The sequence below is a fragment of the Macaca mulatta genome, chromosome 12 (genome assembly GCF_049350105.2).
Source record: "Macaca mulatta isolate MMU2019108-1 chromosome 12, T2T-MMU8v2.0, whole genome shotgun sequence".
Lineage (NCBI taxonomy): Eukaryota > Metazoa > Chordata > Mammalia > Primates > Cercopithecidae > Macaca > Macaca mulatta.
In genome coordinates, this window is record NC_133417.1 from 144,398,428 (window position 1) to 144,418,230 (window position 19,803).

Below are 19,803 nucleotides of genomic sequence, written 5' to 3' on the forward strand. Positions count from 1 at the left end.
AAACACAGATACACAGACATACAGATACACACAGAAACAGATACACACACAGGTACCTAGAAACACAGATACACACACAGAAACACACACACACACATACACAGAAACACAGATACACACCCCTCAGAAACACAGACACACACAGATGCACACCCCTCACACAGAAACACACACACACAGATACATACACAGATATACACACAGATACACAGAAACACAGATACCCACAGAAAGATACACAGAAACACAGATATATACACACACACACAGAAACACAGACACATACACAGATACAGATACACAGATACAGATACACAGAAACACACACACACAGAAACACAGACACATACACAGATACACAGAAACACAGATACAGAGAAACAGACACACAGAAACAGATACAGAAATACAGATACACAGATAACACAGACACACAGAAACACAGATACACAGAAACACAGATACACACCCCACACACAAACACAGACACACACACTGAAACACAGATACACACCCTACACATGGGCAGAGAAAGATATCTGGACAGATACATATCAAACGAATAACAGCAGCTATCTCTGGGAAGTATGATTCAGAGTGTGTGGACTGAATTTGTTTTAATTTATTACACGCATGCATTACTTCTGTGGTTCTTTTAAAGAAGGTACCGTGTGTGATGCGTGCAGGTGGCGTGCTTTCCTCCACACTCTTTCTTCCTCAATCCTCTCAATGAAAATATTTCATTTGCTGTCAGTCTCAGTGTAGTTTTACCATTGAACAGCGGAAAAAAATATGTATTTGAAAACGATTAGTTCAAGAGCTCCTGGAGTACTTTCCACATTAGGAAGAGTTCAGGCTTGACGGATGTCAAAGTTGGAAGGATGGGGCACAGAGCGCTTGGTGGCCCACTGTTCCTGACACAGAAACTGCCTAATATTTAACCAAACTCACCATTCCTCTAACTTTTTTTGGAAAGGCACAACAAAGCCTATTTCAGAACCTTCGGAACACACTCATGCTCACTTTTTAAGAACATGAAATTAATGGAGGACCCAGCCCGGCACAAGAGCCCCTGAATCTCTGTGGGAGGCTGCCTACCTGGTAGCAGGAAGCTTGGCTGAGTTGGCTCTGGCGGGCATTACACACATTAACCCTCTTCCTGTCTGCTCAAAGGTAGCTCGAGGAACAAGAGATTCCACCAGCCACCGCCTGAGCGGCAGCTGAAGGGATACTCACCACGCTGCGCCTCCTGAGGTATATACCACACCTTTATACACAGCAGCAGGGAGTCTCACCACGCCGCACCTCCTGAGGTATATACCACACCTTTACACACAGCAGCAGGGAGTCTCACCACGCCGCGCCTCCTGAGGTATATACCACACCTTTACACACAGCAGCAGGGAGTCTCACCATGCTGTACCTCCTGAAGTATATACCACACCTTTACACACAGCAGCAGGGAGTCTCACCACGCCGCGCCTCCTGAGGTATATACCACACCTTTACACACAGCAGCAGGGAGTCTCACCACGCCGCGCCTCCTGAGGTATATACCACACCTTTACACACAGCAGCAGGGAGTCTCACCACGCCGCGCCTCCTGAGGTATATACCACACCTTTACACACAGCAGCAGGGAGTCTCACCACGCCGCGCCTCCTGAGGTATATACCACACCTTTACACACAGCAGCAGGGAGTCTCACCACGCCGCGCCTCCTGAGGTATATACCACACCTTTACACACAGCAGCAGGGAGTCTCACCACGCCGCGCCTCCTGAGGTATATACCACACCTTTACACACAGCAGCAGGGAGTCTCACCATGCTGTACCTCCTGAAGTATATACCACACCTTTACACATAGCAGCAGGGAGTCTCACCACGCCGCGCCTCCTGAGGTATATACCACACCTTTACACATAGCAGCAGGGAGTCTCACCATGCTGTACCTCCTGAAGTATATACCACACCTTTACACATAGCAGCAGGGAGTCTCACCACGCCGCGCCTCCTGAGGTATATACCACACCTTTACACACAGCAGCAGGGAGTCTCACCATGCTGTACCTCCTGAAGTATATACCACACCTTTACACACAGCAGCAGGGAGTCTCACCACGCCGCGCCTCCTGAGGTATATACCACACCTTTACACACAGCAGCAGGGAGTCTCACCATGCTGTACCTCCTGAAGTATATACCACACCTTTACACACAGCAGCAGGGAGTCTCACCACGCCGCGCCTCCTGAGGTATATACCACACCTTTACACACAGCAGCAGGGAGTCTCACCATGCTGTACCTCCTGAAGTATATACCACACCTTTACACATAGCAGCAGGGAGTCTCACCACGCCGCGCCTCCTGAGGTATATACCACACCTTTACACATAGCAGCAGGGAGTCTCACCATGCTGTACCTCCTGAAGTATATACCACACCTTTACACACAGCAGCAGGGAGTCTCACCACGCCGCGCCTCCTGAGGTATATACCACACCTTTACACACAGCACTGAGAAGTCTCACCACGCTGCACCTCCTGAAGTATATACCACACCTTTACACATAGCAGCAGGGAGTCTCACCATGCTGTACCTCCTGAAGTATATACCACACCTTTACACACAGCAGCAGGGAGTCTCACCACGCCGCGCCTCCTGAGGTATATACCATACCTTTACACATAGCAGCAGGGAGTCTCACCATGCTGTGCCTCCTGAGGTATATACCACACCTTTACACACAGCAGCAGGGAGTCTCACCATGCTGTACCTCCTGAGGTATATACCACACCTTTATACACAGCAGCAGGGAGTCTCACCACGCCGCGCCTCCTGAGGTATATACCACACCTTTACACACAGCAGCAGGGAGTCTCACCACGCCGCGCCTCCTGAGGTATATACCACACCTTTACACACAGCAGCAGGGAGTCTCACCACGCCGCGCCTCCTGAGGTATATACCACACCTTTACACACAGCAGCAGGGAGTCTCACCACGCCGCGCCTCCTGAGGTATATACCACACCTTTACACACAGCAGCAGGGAGTCTCACCACGCCGCGCCTCCTGAGGTATATACCACACCTTTACACACAGCAGCAGGGAGTCTCACCATGCTGTACCTCCTGAAGTATATACCACACCTTTACACACAGCAGCAGGGAGTCTCACCACGCCGCGCCTCCTGAGGTATATACCACACCTTTACACACAGCAGCAGGGAGTCTCACCACGCCGCGCCTCCTGAGGTATATACCACACCTTTACACACAGCAGCAGGGAGTCTCACCACGCCGCGCCTCCTGAGGTATATACCACACCTTTACACACAGCAGCAGGGAGTCTCACCACGCCGCGCCTCCTGAGGTATATACCACACCTTTACACACAGCAGCAGGGAGTCTCACCACGCCGCGCCTCCTGAGGTATATACCACACCTTTACACACAGCAGCAGGGAGTCTCACCACGCCGCGCCTCCTGAGGTATATACCACACCTTTACACATAGCAGCAGGGAGTCTCACCATGCTGTACCTCCTGAAGTATATACCACACCTTTACACATAGCAGCAGGGAGTCTCACCATGCTGTGCCTCCTGAGGTATATACCACACCTTTACACATAGCAGCAGGGAGTCTCACCATGCTGTGCCTCCTGAGGTATATACCACACCTTTACACACAGCAGCAGGGAGTCTCACCATGCTGTGCCTCCTGAGGTATATACCATACCTTTACACATAGCAGCAGGGAGTCTCACCATGCTGTGCCTCCTGAGGTATATACCACACCTTTACACACAGCAGCAGGGAGTCTCACCATGCTGTACCTCCTGAAGTATATACCACATCTTTACACACAGCAGCAGGGAGTCTCACCACGCCGCGCCTCCTGAGGTATATACCACACCTTTACACACAGCAGCAGGGAGTCTCACCATGCTGTACCTCCTGAAGTATATACCACACCTTTACACACAGCAGCAGGGAGTCTCACCACGCCGCGCCTCCTGAGGTATATACCACACCTTTACACACAGCAGCAGGGAGTCTCACCACGCCGCGCCTCCTGAGGTATATACCACACCTTTACACACAGCACTGAGAAGTCTCACCACGCTGCACCTCCTGAAGTATATACCACACCTTTACACATAGCAGCAGGGAGTCTCACCATGCTGTACCTCCTGAAGTATATACCACACCTTTACACACAGCAGCAGGGAGTCTCACCATGCTGTGCCTCCTGAGGTATATACCACACCTTTACACACAGCAGCAGGGAGTCTCACCATGCTGCGCCTCCTGAGGTATATACCACACCTTTACACACGGCAGCAGGGAGTCTCACCACGCTGCACCTCCTGAGGTATATACCACACCTTTACACACAGCACTGAGAAGTCTCACCACACCGCACCTCCTGAAGTATATACCACACCTTTACACACAGCAGCAAGAAGTGTGGGCACTGCCCATTTCTGCCTGGTCCCACCCCTCTCTCCAGCAGTTTCTGCAAACTGCATTAGAACAAGAGACAGCAAGCAATGGTCAGAGGCTCTGCATGAAACAAAGAGCCCCTTCCCAAACTCAGGGATGTTTGTCAGGGTGGAAAACGCACTCTGGTCCTATTTCACAGTACCCTGAGCCTACTCTACACATGGATAAGAACAAAGTACCTGTAACTTTATTCAGGTCACTAGTACACAGGAGAAAGCCATGAGCAGCCTATTGATGAGCTGTAGGGCTTGACTGATGAAAGAGCCATGAAGTCATGAAGGGGACGCCCACTGCCCCACCTTGCAGACCGGTGGACACAACAGTAGGTCGTCTCATCTGCCCAGGACACAGCGTTGTGGGCGCCAGCCTGGCCACAGGCCCTGTGCTCTTCCTCACCAAGCAGGCCAGCTTCCCCCCGAAAAAGGAGGAAAATGCACCCTTATCTGCACATCTAAGCAACGGATGGATGTTTCCCATGGGCAGCCGTGACCTCGAGCGACTGGTTTCAGAAGGCCCCGGGTGAGGAGGGCAGAGCTACACGAACACTCTCCAAGGCTGACCACGGAGGCAAGTGCAGGGGGAGCCCAGGACCTTTGGCTGACTGCCCAGATCCATGGTCCATACAGGGGTCATCAGAACTCCGTCCCTAGGACCAGCCCAGCCACCTCCCAATTCACACCCAACTGCGGACACCAACCCCACCAGGCAGGCTAGCGAATGCCGGAACAAGGCTGAGGTCGCCAACGTCTCACTGAACGTGAGCTCTGGCGTTTTGCTTCCTTAAAAGAGCCAGGATGATCCACGGCAGTGCCACAGCCCAGGCCAGCAGCCGGGACCTGACACGTGCTGGGGAGAGTGTTTGCTGCTAGGACCATGTGCCCAGGGACATATGAGGATGCTGGACAAGGCGTTCTGTGGAGTGCACGGTTTTCAGTGCTCAGGTCCAAGAAGCTGCTGACAAATGGGAAAGAACTGTGCTGGCTGGACAACAGTTAGTTGTTTTGGCCTTGTTTCATCTATCAGAAGTCACATGAGGGGAAAATTTAAGAGTCATTATAAAAAATACACGATGACTAATATCTTTAAGACGATGAAGATGTTACTGGGGAAAAATAAGATCCTTCAACATCATCCAAATGACAAAACGCTGCTTGCTTGTAAAAGTGGAAAAGCCTCCATTCCTCAGTGTGAACATGGACTCGAAGGCTCTGCTTAATGCAGTTTCTGGTGAAGCCGTCTAACACCCACACAGTGCAGGAAAGATCCAGCATCCTATGTCCGTGACAGTGATCCACACAGTTCTGTCTCTTACGACTACATTTAAAAATACACATTGGGTAGCTTCACGAGTCTGCAGAAACCCAAAGTCAGGGTGACCCTTGAGGCTGCACAGACATGGGAAGGGACCAGGCACCACCTCACCCTGGGCCGAAATCTGGCAGGAGGTGAAGAGCTCTGAAGTGGAGACACCCCTGCTGCCAATCTTCCAGGAAAGGGGCGGGGCCTCTGGCAGGAAGGGCTGGACCTGAGGCCCTGGGTAGAGGGGTCTGACTCTCGAGCCCAGCCTAGTTCTGAGCTCCTGGGAGATGGCACTCAGGTGAAGGCAAGCCAGGAACGAGGAGATGAGCCCTGAAAAGCCAACAGAGCAAGATGGGCCCTTCTGGCCAGATTTTTGGTATAAATCTTGGTGTTCCCATCCTTGTGGTCCTTCTCTAAGTGGAGGAAGTGGCTCCTGCTGGCTTCTACCTGAACTTGGGTATGGAGGGAAGGAGGTGGGGGGGATGCTGGGTCCGGAAGTTACCAGTCATTGGATGGAGAAAAAAATCAAAATCACCCTAACAGTGTAGAGAAACAAGAGCAGAAACCACCCTGATCTGGTCCTACTCGAAAGACTTTGCAAATATTAATTCATTCACGTCTCATGACAGCCCCAGGAGAGAAGCAAATTAAAGGCACATTTCACAGATGATGAAACTGAGGCACAGAGAGGTTCAAGAGCTCCCCTAAGTCCCAAGGTGGTGAGTGAAGGAGCTGGGCAGAAACTCAGGCACCCGGTCCTGCCCACAGGCACAGGCGACGTGAATGCCCGGAATATGCCCAAGCTCAGAATAGGAGTCACTGCATTGCTTTCACCAGGGAGGTTAGACATTTGAGCTGGTACAGATGTGACCTGTCAGCAGAGCCAGCAAAGGACATGCAAAAAATGCATGGGGTGATGACAAAATTCACAAGACAGGGGCAAAGCTTTTCACATGCTCACAGGTCATACAATAGCCCTTTAGAGATGGAGAAGTGGGCAAACTGTGTGCCAGGTCAGTATAAGGTAATGTAAAGTCAAAATCATGTAATTATTTAAGTGTACATCACAATTATTAAAGATTATCATTTCAATTCATTCAAGGAACTTCGTAACTAAAATGTAATGACGTGTTTCATATTACCAATTACTGCAGAAAAGCACAGATGTAAATCACTTAGAATGAGTGACGTCACGTGTTTGAAAGTAGACAGATATGTCAAGGGTAATACAGGGTGTGTAACTACACACTATTCTCTTAAGTGGTTTAAACATTTTCTCTGAAATCTTTATGTTATTAATATTATGAATGTGGTAGTGATGTCTTTTTAAAAAACTGATAATGCAATCAAATCTTAATTAAGTTCTTCTGGAGCACTATGTATTCTAGATAACATTTCCCAAAGTGTGAGAAGAGAATTTTCTCTTCTGTTCTCAAGGAAGCGGGGAGTTGGAGGGTGGTGCTATCTCAAGGTTAGAAGCACAGTAGACGGTGTGGGAGACTTTGCTTCCAATCATCCCCAGAGAAACACAAGGCAGCACAGGAAGCCAACGGCCACGGAAACTGCGAGAGATGGCGGGGGCCCTGCCTATGGGAGAAAGGCCTCTGGTGGCGAACAGCAGGGCAGGGCCGTGACAGGGTGCCATCCCCCATGCTGCTAGCCTTCCTTGCTACGAAGTATTCATGCCGGGTTCTGTTTCTTAGAACAGGAGGCTGGTCCCCAGGTAGTGCTGATGTTTGGGATGGGGGAGGAACCAGTGCAAACAGCTCCTAGGGCTCCCCCATCCCTGCTGCTCTACTACGAGCTGGGGTGTGGAGGTGCTGGGGAACTGCTCTGGGGTCCTTGGTGGGAAGGCACCAGATGGGGCACTTCTGGGAAAGCACGTCCCCACGTGAGGCCGACTTGCTCGGCTTGGCGGCCAAGCTCTCGCCGGACGCTCCCTCCTGGGTCTGTGGCTCTGGAGTCAGTGCCACAGCCATCACTCCCAGGACAAGAGGAGGCACTCGGGCTGGGTGCATACCACAGCCGTGAGGATGTGGGTGTGGGGAGACCCGCTGTGCTGAGGGGGAAATGGAGGCCAGGGGAACGGAGGGCATTTGCTTCAGGGCACACAGAACCATCACGTGAGTGCGCACAGATCCAACCCACAGTGCTTGACGGCAGTACCTCCGGGTCCCCGCCCTCCGCCCTCGGCGTCGCTCCAGTTCCCGGCACGGGGTTCTTCCAGGCAGGCACGTTCCTCGCCTCCCCATTCCCCGGTCTCTCTCCCAGCACAGGGCCCACCACTCACTGTGGACTTTGGTTTTGTTGATGGAATTTGATTAATAATAGCATCGGTCCCCAGAAAGGGAGCCTGGAGGGCGATCTGCGAGAGTCGGCTCAGATTCTCTCCTGATATTACTGGGCACATCTTTCTGGAAAAAATACGGATCTCTAAATCGGTTCCTTCTGTCGAGCTTTAGGGCGCTCTCCAGGTGAAATCCAGGACCATTGTCAGTAGAAGCATCAGTAAGAACCACAGGCTCACACCCATGAAACTCAAAGAAGCAGCAGCTCTAGGTTCACTTTTCCCAAGAAAGGCTTATGGCCCAAATGGAAATGCACCCATGTTTGCAGGATTCTTGTACCTCTGACTTGGAGAGAACATGGCCATCCTGAGGTGGCCTTCTCCAGCAGGGTCTCCACCATCCCAATACAGCCCCTCCACTGAGGTCATGGCTGGCCTGTTATGGCCCACTCCTCCAGGGACATGGCCAGCCCAATATGACCCACTCCACCCGGATCATGGCCGGCCTGATATGACCCACTCCACCTGGGACACAGCTGGCCTGATACGGCCCACGGCTCCAGGGACACCACCGTCTAAATACACCCTAACAGAGCCCACTCCACCGGGAACATGGCTGGCCCGATACGGCCCACTCCACCTGGGACATGGCCAACCTGATATAACTCACTCCTCTAGGGTCACAGCTGGCCCAATACAGCCCACTGCACCTGGGACGTGGCTGGCCCGATATGGCCTACTCCCCTAGGGTCACAGCTGGCCTGATACGACCCACTGCTCCACGGATGTGGCTGGCCTGATACGGCCCCCAGCAGCCCCTCGCAAAGCCTCACTGCTCCAGTGAAGAAGCCCTTGTGTGACTGAGTGCGTTGTTTCCGCCCAGAACTGGCTAAAACCTTTCGATAACACAGAATCTGTTTAGCAAGAAAAAGTGGTGCCCCTAGGATTTCATCTCCAAGAGCCGCCCCCTGGGGAGGATGCCTTGGGATTTCCTACACTGCCTTGCAGTTTGTGGGATCCACTGGCCATACCTGGGATGAGGCACTGCCCGCCCTCAGCGCCTGCTGCGGCTCCTGCCCTCACCACTTCTCTGGGCAGAGCCTCTGGAAGGCAGCCCCGGCCTCTGCTCTTCTTGCTACCCCAGCCCATTGCCCACAGCCACCTTAACCATTATCTAAAGCCACTGCCTGCTTCCTCCGTGGCCCCTGAGAAAGCCCCAGAGGGTCCATCCTGACTTATCAGACACTGCTGCAGCCGCCTCTCCCTGCTTCGAAGATGGTCCAGGCACCTGCTTGTGCCTAAATGTCCTTCTCCCTCTGGCTTGGGACAGAACAGTGGCACGTAACTCTGAGCCCAGCTGGGATATCCCCTGCAGGACACAGTGAATTTCTTTCTCGTAAAGATTCTCTTCCCACTCTGGGGCCCTGGAAGGCCCTGCTGCCCGGGCACTGCCCAGAGCCATCCCTGAAGGCCACAGGCTCACCTGCTTTCAGATGGCACGTGGCCCACCAGCGGGAACTGCTTCACCCCGTGAGCACTGTGGGGATGCCCCTCAGCGTGGCAAAGTCTAACACACCACCGAAAGAAGACTAAACTGAGTGTGCTTTCAAAGTGAGTTTGAGTCCTCAGCACTGGTGTACATGTGTGAGGTTCATTTCTTTAGGAATAAATAATAAGGAAATGCTTAGGGACATCTTTTCAAAATGATGCTCTAATGAAAGGAGCAAATATTTAAAAATCTGCAGGTGATTCCTTCTCTAAGTGGAAGACAGCAGTGGGCCCTGCGTGGCTTGTGGCGTGGAAGGTGCCTCTGCAGGAGGCCTCCCGGCCCACAGCATGCCTGGGACACTGACCTGTTTTCCTAAGAGGGAAGTCATCTTTGGCGTCGTACATTCCCAGGACTGGGTGGTTATAGGAGGTTGACACTCCGCTCTGGGGTGGAGAACTCTGGTCAAGGGAACTGTGCTGCGTTTTCCTGGAGAGAAGGCAAAGACAGACGGTTTAGTTTGCCCAGGGCACTGCCCCAGGCACGCTGCAGCCGAGAAGCCACATACAGGATGATCTTTCCCTTGAAACCTCAGCCCCACCTCAACAGACGCACCTCTTCCCTAGGGCCAAGCTGAAGTTAAAAGGAAACAAACAAGATGCTAAACAAGCAAGTAAACATCCAATGCCCACATCCTCCTCTGTGGGACCGGCAGTGCTCGGGGCTGGGATGGGCAGCACCTCTGGCGGTTTTCCTGGTGGCCGTTCTCCACCTGGCCCTGTCCTCTTAGATGGCTCCAGCCCGGTCTGTTCTCTACCAGGGCCACCACTGGCCACTCAGAGAGCCTGTCCCTGGTGGGGAGGGGCAGAGGAAGACAGTAGGCTGCGGCGTAAGGAATCAAAGGTCAGGTCATAGGCAGCCGAGACAGGCCAAAAAACGGTCTAAGAACAAATGCTATGTCTGGGGCTGTCACTGCCACCTGGAGAGAAGGAGCCCATGGGGCCATCTCTCAGCAGAAGGCACCCATCGTCATCTGCGCCTTCACCAGTCACCTCCCTCTCCAGGGGAGGAACAGGATGGCAGCTACTGATACCCTGTGCCCAGGGAGCTGACCTATGAAAGGGACTTCCTGTATGAACAGCTGGGTACAACTCCACACCCTCCAGGCGGCAAGAGAGGAGTAGTCTGCCAGGAGGATGGCCAGAGGAGGGACATGGGAGGAGGTGGGCCCTGGGCTGGAGTGGGGATGCAGGCTGCCACCCAGATGACCATCAGCAAGGCCTTTTTTGATGGCACTGACAGCTCAGTCTTGCTCAAAACACTGCTGAGTGGAATAAATTCTGAGTCTTTAAACTGTGTAATCTGCTTAATGACTAGAAACAAATTTGCCAACTTACTTATTTGGAATTTGTTAGACTATCTGAATACATAGTACGCCACAGCAATGCACCTGGAGTTATTTGAATTAAGAATGGGAGCTTGTAAATGGGTACAGGTGTATATTTAAATATCGGAGAGCACACCAGTGCAAAGAATGTGCAGAAAGGCACTCACAGACAAAATCAAGGAGGCAAGTCCAGGTGCCTGGGCCGTGGGGTGCTGGGCCGTGCAGTGCTGCGCCATGGGGTGCTGGGCCGTGGGGTGCTGGGCCATGCAGTGCTGGGCTGTGCAGTGCTGGGCCATGGTGTGCTGGCCCGTGGGGTGCTGGAACATGGGGTGCTGGGCCGTGGGGTACTGGGCCGTGCAGTGCTGAGCTATGGGGTGCTGGGCCATGGGGTGCTGGGCCGTGGGGTGCTGGAACGTGGGGTGCTGGAATGTGGGGTGCTGGGCTGTGCAGTGCTGGGCCATGGTGTGTTGGGCCGTGGGGTGCTGGAACATGGGGTGCTGGAATGTGGGGTGCTGGAAAGTGGGGTGCTGGGCTGTGCAGTGCTGGGCCATGGGGTGCTGGAACATGGGGTGCTGGGCCGTGGGGTGCTGGGCCGTGGGGTGCTGGAACATGGGGTGCTGGGCCATGGGGTGCTGGAACGTGGGGTGCTGGGCCGTGGGGTGCTGGAACATGGGGTGCTGGAACGTGGGGTGCTGGAAAGTGGGGTGCTTGGCTGTGCAGTGCTGGGCCATGGGGTGCTGGGCCGTAGGGTGCTGGGCCGTGGGGTGCTGGAACATGGGGTGCTGGGCCGTGGGGTGCTGGAACATGGGGTGCTGGGCCGTGGGGTGCTGGGCCGTGGGGTGCTGGAACATGGGGTGCTGTGATGTGGGGTGCTGGAAAGTGGGGTGCTGAGCTGTGCAGTGCTGGGCCATGGGGTGCTGGAACATGGGGTGCTGGGCCGTGGGGTGCTGGGCCGTGGGGTGCTGGAACGTGGGGTGCTGGGCCGTGGGGTGCTGGGCCGTGGGGTGCTGGAACGTAGGGTGCTGGAACGTGGGGTGCTGGGCCGTGGGGTGCTGGGCCGTGGGGTGCTGGAATGTGGGGTGCTGGGCCGTGGGGTGCTGGAACGTGGGGTAGTGGACCGTGCAGTGCTGGAACGTGGGGTGCTGGGCCGTGGGGTGCTGGAACGTGGGGTGCTGGGCTGTGGGGTGCTGGGCCGCGGGGTGCTGGGCCGCGGGGTGCTGGGCTGTGGGGTGCTGGGCCGTGGGGTGCTGGGCCGTGCAGTGCTGAGCTATGGGGTGCTGGGCCGTGGGGTGCTGGGCTGTGGGGTGCTGGGCTGTGGGGTGCTGGGCCGTGGGGTGCTGGGCTGTGGGGTGCTGGGCCGTGCATCACCTGAGGAGTCGGGGAGCTCCACAAAACTGCACAGCTTCAGGCCACGCCCCAGCCCCGCCCACTGCTCAGGGCACACCTCCAACCCCAAGCAACCTTTCGCTATTTCCTGGGGAATTCCACCATGCAGTCAGGCTGGGACACATTTGTCTGCACCTGTGCAGGGCCTGTGGCCTCCAAGTGGGACCACGGCCTTGTGCTAGCCTCCCTTCTCTTCCCTGTAGTTCTGCCCTGTAGTTCTGTGAGATTCCTCTCACAATCTCATGAAAAGGTCTGGGGGCAACACTCTTTCTCTACCAAATAGTGTTTTCAGATTGCGTCCTATGGGGATGTGATCTTGGCTGATTCCAAACTTCTTCGACACCAAGTGACAGTCTGGGACCATGTCTGCATTCACTTTTCCCTTCACAGGAAACACGGAGTGACTTGCACATGCATCCCATGAGTTAAAAAGATCAGTATTTAAATAATAATAAATCATGTAAATATATAGAATGAAATTATTATTATATTTGAACGGTAGGGTTTGCTTACCTAAGCAGGAGTTGCAAAAGTTACACTGGTTTAAGATCTAACAGACCTTCTCTTACTGCTCTGATCTTTTGAGGAGCTTTCAGTGTTAAAACCCCCACTTTCTTGTCAAACCTTAAAACGAGCAGAGCAGCAGGTGCAGGAGGGGCTCAGCCCTGACCCCAACTGCCAGCGCCACCCAGTTGGACCACCTGGATGGATCCAGAGACCCCACAGGAACGACCTCACCTCCTGCACAGCCCAGTTCACCGCCAGGGTCCACCCCACGGTGCGTCTGCCCTTCAGACACCAGGAGAGGGCGGCCCTCACCATCAGGGCCGGTCACACCTGCCCAGCCCTGGTCACATGGTCCCAGGCCAGACTGCACAAGCGTGCCCTCTGTGAAGAAGCATCCAGCAGGGCGAGCAGAAGTGAAGCTCTATCCCTGCTGCAATCACACCCGCACTGCACACAATTACCCTCACTCACATCTGCACACCACACAACTAGTAACACCCACTCATATCCGCACATCACACAACTACTCATACCCATGCCTCACACTACTCACACCCACACATACCTGCACCTCACACTATTCACACCCACACACACCTCACCCATACCCATATCTGCATCTCACACTACTCACCTCCACACGTCACACACTCATACCCGCGCTTCACAATATACCCACTCACACCCGCAGCTCACCCAACTCACACCTGCATCTCACTATTACTGGCCCCCACACTTCACACTACTCACACTCATTCACACCACACACTACTCACACCCACCCACACCTCACACTACCCGCACCCACCCACACCGCACACTACCCGCACCCACCCACACCTCACACTACCCGCACCCATCCACACCGCACACTACTCGCACCCACCCACACCTCACACTACTCGCACCCACCCACACCTCACACTACACGCACCCACCCACACCGCACACTACACGCACCCACCCACACCGCACACTACACACACCCACCCACACCTCACACTACACGCACCCACCTACACCGCACACTACACACACCCACCCACACTGCACACTACTCGCACCCAACTACACTCATACCTGCACTGCACACTACTCACACCCCACCCACATTGCACACTACTCTCACCCACTCACACAGCACACTACTCGCACCCAACCACACTCACACCTGCACTGCACACTACTCACACCCACATTCCACACCCCACACCCCCTCACAACCTATACCCATCCACACCCCCTAACCTTATGCAAACTCATGCCTACATCCCACTCACACCCCACATCTACCTCACACCCACTTACACACATATCCCACCCACACCCCACAAACCCACACTTCATGCCTCACACCCACCCACACCCCACGCCCACCTCCCACCCACACCCGCATCTCACACTCATACCTGTCACCTTTCCCACGCCTCACACTCATACCCCACCCTCACCTCACCCACTCCACACACCCACATCCCACATTCACACCCTACACTAAGCTCACCGGAATCTCACACCCACACTCACACTCACCCCGGCCACACTCCACACACACACACAGTCACACTGGCCACCCCGTAGAGCCCCAAGGGCAGAACCTGCAGAGCTGCTCCCTCTACCTCACCCTGACCAGAAATTATCTTCCAGTTTTTCAACCTTTCATTTCTCGCGGCCCGGGGATGGGACACAGACGCCAGGCCAGGAGCCAAGGCGCAGCCCCCATGGGGCCCTGGGGCCAAGCCGGTGCCACACCTAAAGGCAGTCCTTGTCTTCTGGAGAAAGATGGAAAAGCAAATAATGTTTTCTTCTAAACACTGGCTTGACTGTAGAATAAAGCTTCATACAAACCCAACCACTTCAATTCCAAACCATTGCCCTTTCATCAGATTCGTACCAGTGATTTCCAAGAAATACAACAAGGAACCACACGCGCCAGGACACGCAGCAGAGTGAACACGATGGCAGCCGCATCTGAAATTTATAATTTCCTAGTAGCCACATTAACGTGGCTTAAAAATAAATGAATGGAATTTTAGTATTCGATTAAACCATTATAAAAGCCATCCTTTCAACTTATAATCAATATAAACATATTGACAAGACACCGTGGGTCCTTCCTTCAGACCGAGCGTCCGAAATCCCACACTCTGCATCAACGGCATGTCCTGGCAGACCCAGCCACGTTTCAAGTGCTTGGGAGCCACGTGTGGCTTGTGGCAGCTACACGGGAAAGTGCCACCTCGTCACAACAGTCTTAAAGCTGGACACGCTGATGCACATAAACACCCTCGGAGTCCGCGCCCTGATGAAGCCACAGCACCACCCATCTCTGCAGCCTCCCAGCCCTGGTCTGCTTTCTCTCACAGTCGATTCGCTTTGCTGACTCTGACTTTCTCATCAGTGGAACCATGGGGGTGCCTCTTTGTCTAGGCACCACGCCTCTGGGGCTCCCCCAAGCTGCTGCAGGCGCCAGTGGTCAGTTCCTTGTCACTGCGGAGCAGCATTCCAGTGCGTGCAGGGGCCCCAGTTTGCACGGCCGTTCCCGTTGATGGGAGCTTGGCTGTTTCCATTCTTTGGTGACCGTGACTGTAAGAAGGCGACTCGTCGTGTTGCTTGCTTTCATATGTCTTGGGCAAATACGGAGACGGGGCATCGCTGGGTCACAGGGTTGGTGGGTATGTGTCTTTGTAGGAAACTGCCTGCCTGTTTCCCCAGGTATGATTCGGATTCCAACAGGCAGCACGCAGAGGTCCAGGGACACCGCATCTGCTCCAGCACCCGGCCTGTGTAACTCCGGCCATCCCCACAGGGATGAAGGGGCTGCCTGCCGTGGTTTTGATTTGCATTTACCTGATGCCCAGCGATGCTGAGCATTTTTTCCACGCTTACTGGCCATCCCCATGCCTTTTTTTTGTGAGGTACCTGTTCAAACCTTTTGCCCATATTTTTAAGTGGGCGGCTTGTCTTTTTACTATTGAGTTATAGGAGCGGGCTCTACATTTTGGATACAAGCGGTGTGTCAGATATATGCATTGTGAATATTTCCTTCCATTCCGTAGCTTGCCTTTTAATTTTCTTAATGGTGCCTTTCAAAGAGCAGAAGTGTTTCGGTTTGCGGAAATATCCCGTTTTGGGTTTTTGGTATCTAGTCAATGATTCTGGCGACCTAAGGAATCTTGCCTCCCACACCCCATCAAGGTTGGGAAAGTTTCTACTAGGTCTCCTTCCAGAAGTTTGATCAGTTCCGTGTCTATGCTCAGGTCTATGACATCTGAACTAATCATGCGTGGTGTGAAGCTGGGGTCAGGGTTTCAGTTCTTTCCCCACGAAGAGCCGATTTTCTGACAAAGTTTCTGCCACCACTCCACGATGTTTAAGTTCAGGGTTCAAATATGGCAAAACAAGAAAACCCCCAGACTCCATGGAAACAAACCTGTCCTCTGGCTGACTTGAGATCAAGTCCTTCCCCCTCCAACCTGAATGTCCCCAGAGCCCTCTGAGAAGAGGTACCCCTGCCCCCTGCCATTAACGCCAGGGCAAGCGGGCCTTGTCCAGGCCAAGACACCCGCCTTGAGCACCCAGCTCACCCAGGGAGTTCCATGAAAACTGAGTCCTCCAAGCCCCAGCCACTCTGTCACCCCTCCTCCCTGGAAGCCCCCTATCTCCCATCTCTCAGCACATCCCCCAGCGCCCTGAGGCTGCCCCAGGCCACCCCTTCTCCCGTGGCCTCCCTGACTGCAGGTGCAGCCTTTCCCTGGGCTGCTGCTCCGTCCTCCCCTCAGGTCCAGGTCCAAGTCACTGCCTGGCTTCTACTCCTGCCGGCCTTGCCCCCGTCCGCTCTCCGGTCACTCCTGGGCGAGGAGGCGCCGGCTCCCCACCTTCTTCCACGCTGCCGTGGCCACCCTAGGGGGCTGCCCTGTGCTCACCGCGACCCCTGCTTCCCAGCGGCCCCACTGCTCTGGTCCTGCATCTTCCCGCTGCAGCCTCCCAGACTCTGTCCTCTTCTTCAGAAAGGGCTGCCTGTGCTTGCCCCACTCCCATCACTGTCTTCTCAAAGCTCCCTTGTACACAGGGACCTAAGGCAGCTCTGCCCCGCCCAGCAGGCTCGGCACTCCAGCTCTCCATCCTCTGCCAGGCCCCGCGCCCACCCTGCCCCTGGCTCCTCATCCTGCCCTTTCCAGCTTGGGCCCCAGGGGCACCATCTGAACCGCGATCCACACTCCTGTCCCTTGCTCCTTCTGCCCTGCAACCCCACACCCCAGCCCAGCCAGTGGGATAATGGAGTTTCTCCACAACCAGTCCAGGCAGTGGACTGGCTCTGGGGGCACAGATCAGGGTCCCCCCACAAAGTGGGCTCCCAGGTGCCGATCGCCAGCAATTCTCAGGAAGCCTCCTCCTCTCTTAGATCCCCATGGCTCACTGCTGTCACGTGCTGCCTCCCACGGACACTCCCAACTCACTCCTCCCTATGAGTTTTGGTGTCCCTGGTTGAGTTACCCAAATCCGGGTGGTGTGTCTGCCGTGAGTGCAGCTATGTGCCCCTGGCAAGCACAGCGGCTGCCGGAGCGGAGGGCGTGGGTCACCTGTGCTGGAAACATCTTTTGGGATGTGTCAGGGTAGCTGGCGGCCTCCACGGAAACAAGGGGGATCACGTCCGAGCTGTGGGAGGTTTCACTACACATAGCTGTCCATTTTGAGGCTTGAGAATAGCTACTTTTTTTTCCAATGAAATTACTGATATTTCGATTTACAAAAACTCCCTTATGGGATTTTTTTTCTAGAAATGAAATGAACCTTGAGAGCAGCAGAAAACTACATTTCAAAGCGATCCTCTGTTGCCCTTGCTCACTGCTGAAAGCTGCGTCACCTGCCACTCGCTCGCACTGGGCTCTGTGAACTCGCCTCCGAAGGCCGTCTTTTGCATGGCATGCCGGCTCTCTCCAGTCCTCAGACGAACAAGTCTTTTGTGGTCCCTGCCTGTCAACTGCATGGCCCTGGCAGGGTTTCTTAGTATAAAATAACAGAAGTATCACAGGGGCTTCCTGACTAGCCTAAGAATCATTGAAACGTCAGGTGGGAGCGCTGGAGGAGCACAGAGGATTCAGACAAGAGTTCCAGTTTAAGTGGCTCTTATTGTGGCTGAAAAATGGCACAACATTACTAAGAGTAACGACAGGCGCCAGCCCCCGGAGCACTGTTCGGTCCCTGTGGAGGGGGACCCACCCCATGAGGATGGCCGCCGCGCAAGTATACCCCCAGACCACGTCACTCTTGAGGGGCACCCACCCCGTGAGGATGGCTGCCGTGTGAGTGCACCCCCAGACCATGTCACTCTGGAGGGGGCCCACCCCGTGAGGATGGCCGCTGTGTGAGTGTACCCCCAGACCACGTCACTCTGGAGGGACCCACCCCATGAGGATGGCCGCCGCGCAAGTATACCCCCAGACCACGTCACTCTTGAGGGGCGCCCACCCTGTGAGGATGGCTGCCGTGTGAGTGCACCCCCAGACCATGTCACTCTGGAGGGGGCCCACCCCGTGAGGATGGCCGCTGTGTGAGTGTACCCCTAGACCACGTCACTCTGGAGGGGCCCACCCCGTGAGGATGGCTGCCACACGAGTGTACCCCCAGACCACGTCACCCACATCCAAGCACCACTGTGCTTGGGGTTTCAATCCCTCACCCTCCCTCCCTGCCTCAGAAGGTAAACAACTGGGTCCATGCAAATCTACCAATGATCAGACGGTCCTCTGGGCCCCCAGAGAGGAGGCCGGGGTGCTCCCCACACCCACACTTACCCGTACCAGTAGCGGGGGTCGCTGGAAATGCAGTGGTTCAGATTCCGATGGGCCAGTGCCTTCTTTTTATTGAGGACAAATTCTTGTAACTTCATCTTCACTTCTGTGCTGGCCACGGCACCTGGTGTGGGAGAAAGCACAGCGGCGGGTGAAGTGCAGCTCTGCCCTACAGCAGCAATGCAGGGCAGCGGGGCCACGGAGGGAGGGAAGGGCTGGGGACAGCTATGCACCTTCAGGACGCTGTGGCCCCCCGAGCGCTTCCTCAAAGAACCAAGGCCGGGAGGGGTTTTAATAAGAGGTCTTCTTCCCATCAAGATCTTACATAATTGCATTCTATTTACAATGCAGATTTAATCATCCCAAAGACGTATTGTTAGCTAACACAAACACTTCTGAAGGAAGTTTTAATATTCTTATACAAAAGAACACTCTGCATTAGGCAGTGGCAGCATGGTGGTTGCGTTCTCGCTACTGCGAAGCAGAAGCTAAGAGAGAAGGCTTTGTGCAAATGGAAGCATCACGCAGGGACAAAGCCAGTCTCACAGGAAGGCGTGCTTCCACACCTGTGCCGACGCGACGGCCAGCTCTGCTTCCAACAGCATCAAAGGGCAGCGCCCGTCCTCTCCAGCCTGGCAGCTCAGACTCAGGCAGAGTGACTGCACCAAGTGGGACTGAAGTCGAAACTGTGGTTTTCTTTGTGGCGGAGATTCTTTTTCAAAACCTCATTAAAGGGAACTGGCAAAAAAGGCCAGTCTCACCCTGAACACAAGGCCTGTTAGCACGGAGCCTGCTCTCCTCAGATCTCCAATCTAACCACACAGTACTTCTATCCTTCTTACAGCACCTTAAGTATCTGCCTAGTATTGCATGATGTTCAGATAGCGTTTGCAATGGTCAAAAACACACCGTGGGGTGAGTGAAGCATGTTTACAAAACCACTTTCTGACTGGGAGGCAGTTCTGGTTGTTAGAAACCACGCTGCAGTCAACATGTATGAGTGGGTAACACTGACCATCTTTAGAATGACTTGCTTAGGTCAGGTTGGCAAAGTGACTACATCTGACAAACTTACTATTCTAACCCTTGGCATATCTTGCTAAATTGCTGTCCAAAATATCCCTACACATAGGCCAGACCCGAA

At 54.2% G+C, this 19,803-nt stretch overlaps 1 protein-coding gene across 29 annotated transcripts in view; it reads right to left on the reverse strand.

Annotated features, from left to right (window-relative positions):
* Positions 1–19,803, reverse strand: part of HDAC4 (histone deacetylase 4) — a 352,953-nt gene that overhangs the window by 102,184 nt on the left and 230,966 nt on the right. For all 29 annotated transcript variants that reach the window (XM_028831302.2, XM_028831301.2, XM_077956679.1 and 26 more), the window contains 2 exons: positions 18,663–18,783; positions 9,952–10,073 (listed from right to left, as the gene is read on the reverse strand). In XM_028831302.2, the coding sequence (XP_028687135.1) occupies positions 9,952–10,073; positions 18,663–18,783 (243 nt within the window). The remainder of the gene's footprint in view (positions 1–9,951; positions 10,074–18,662; positions 18,784–19,803) is intronic.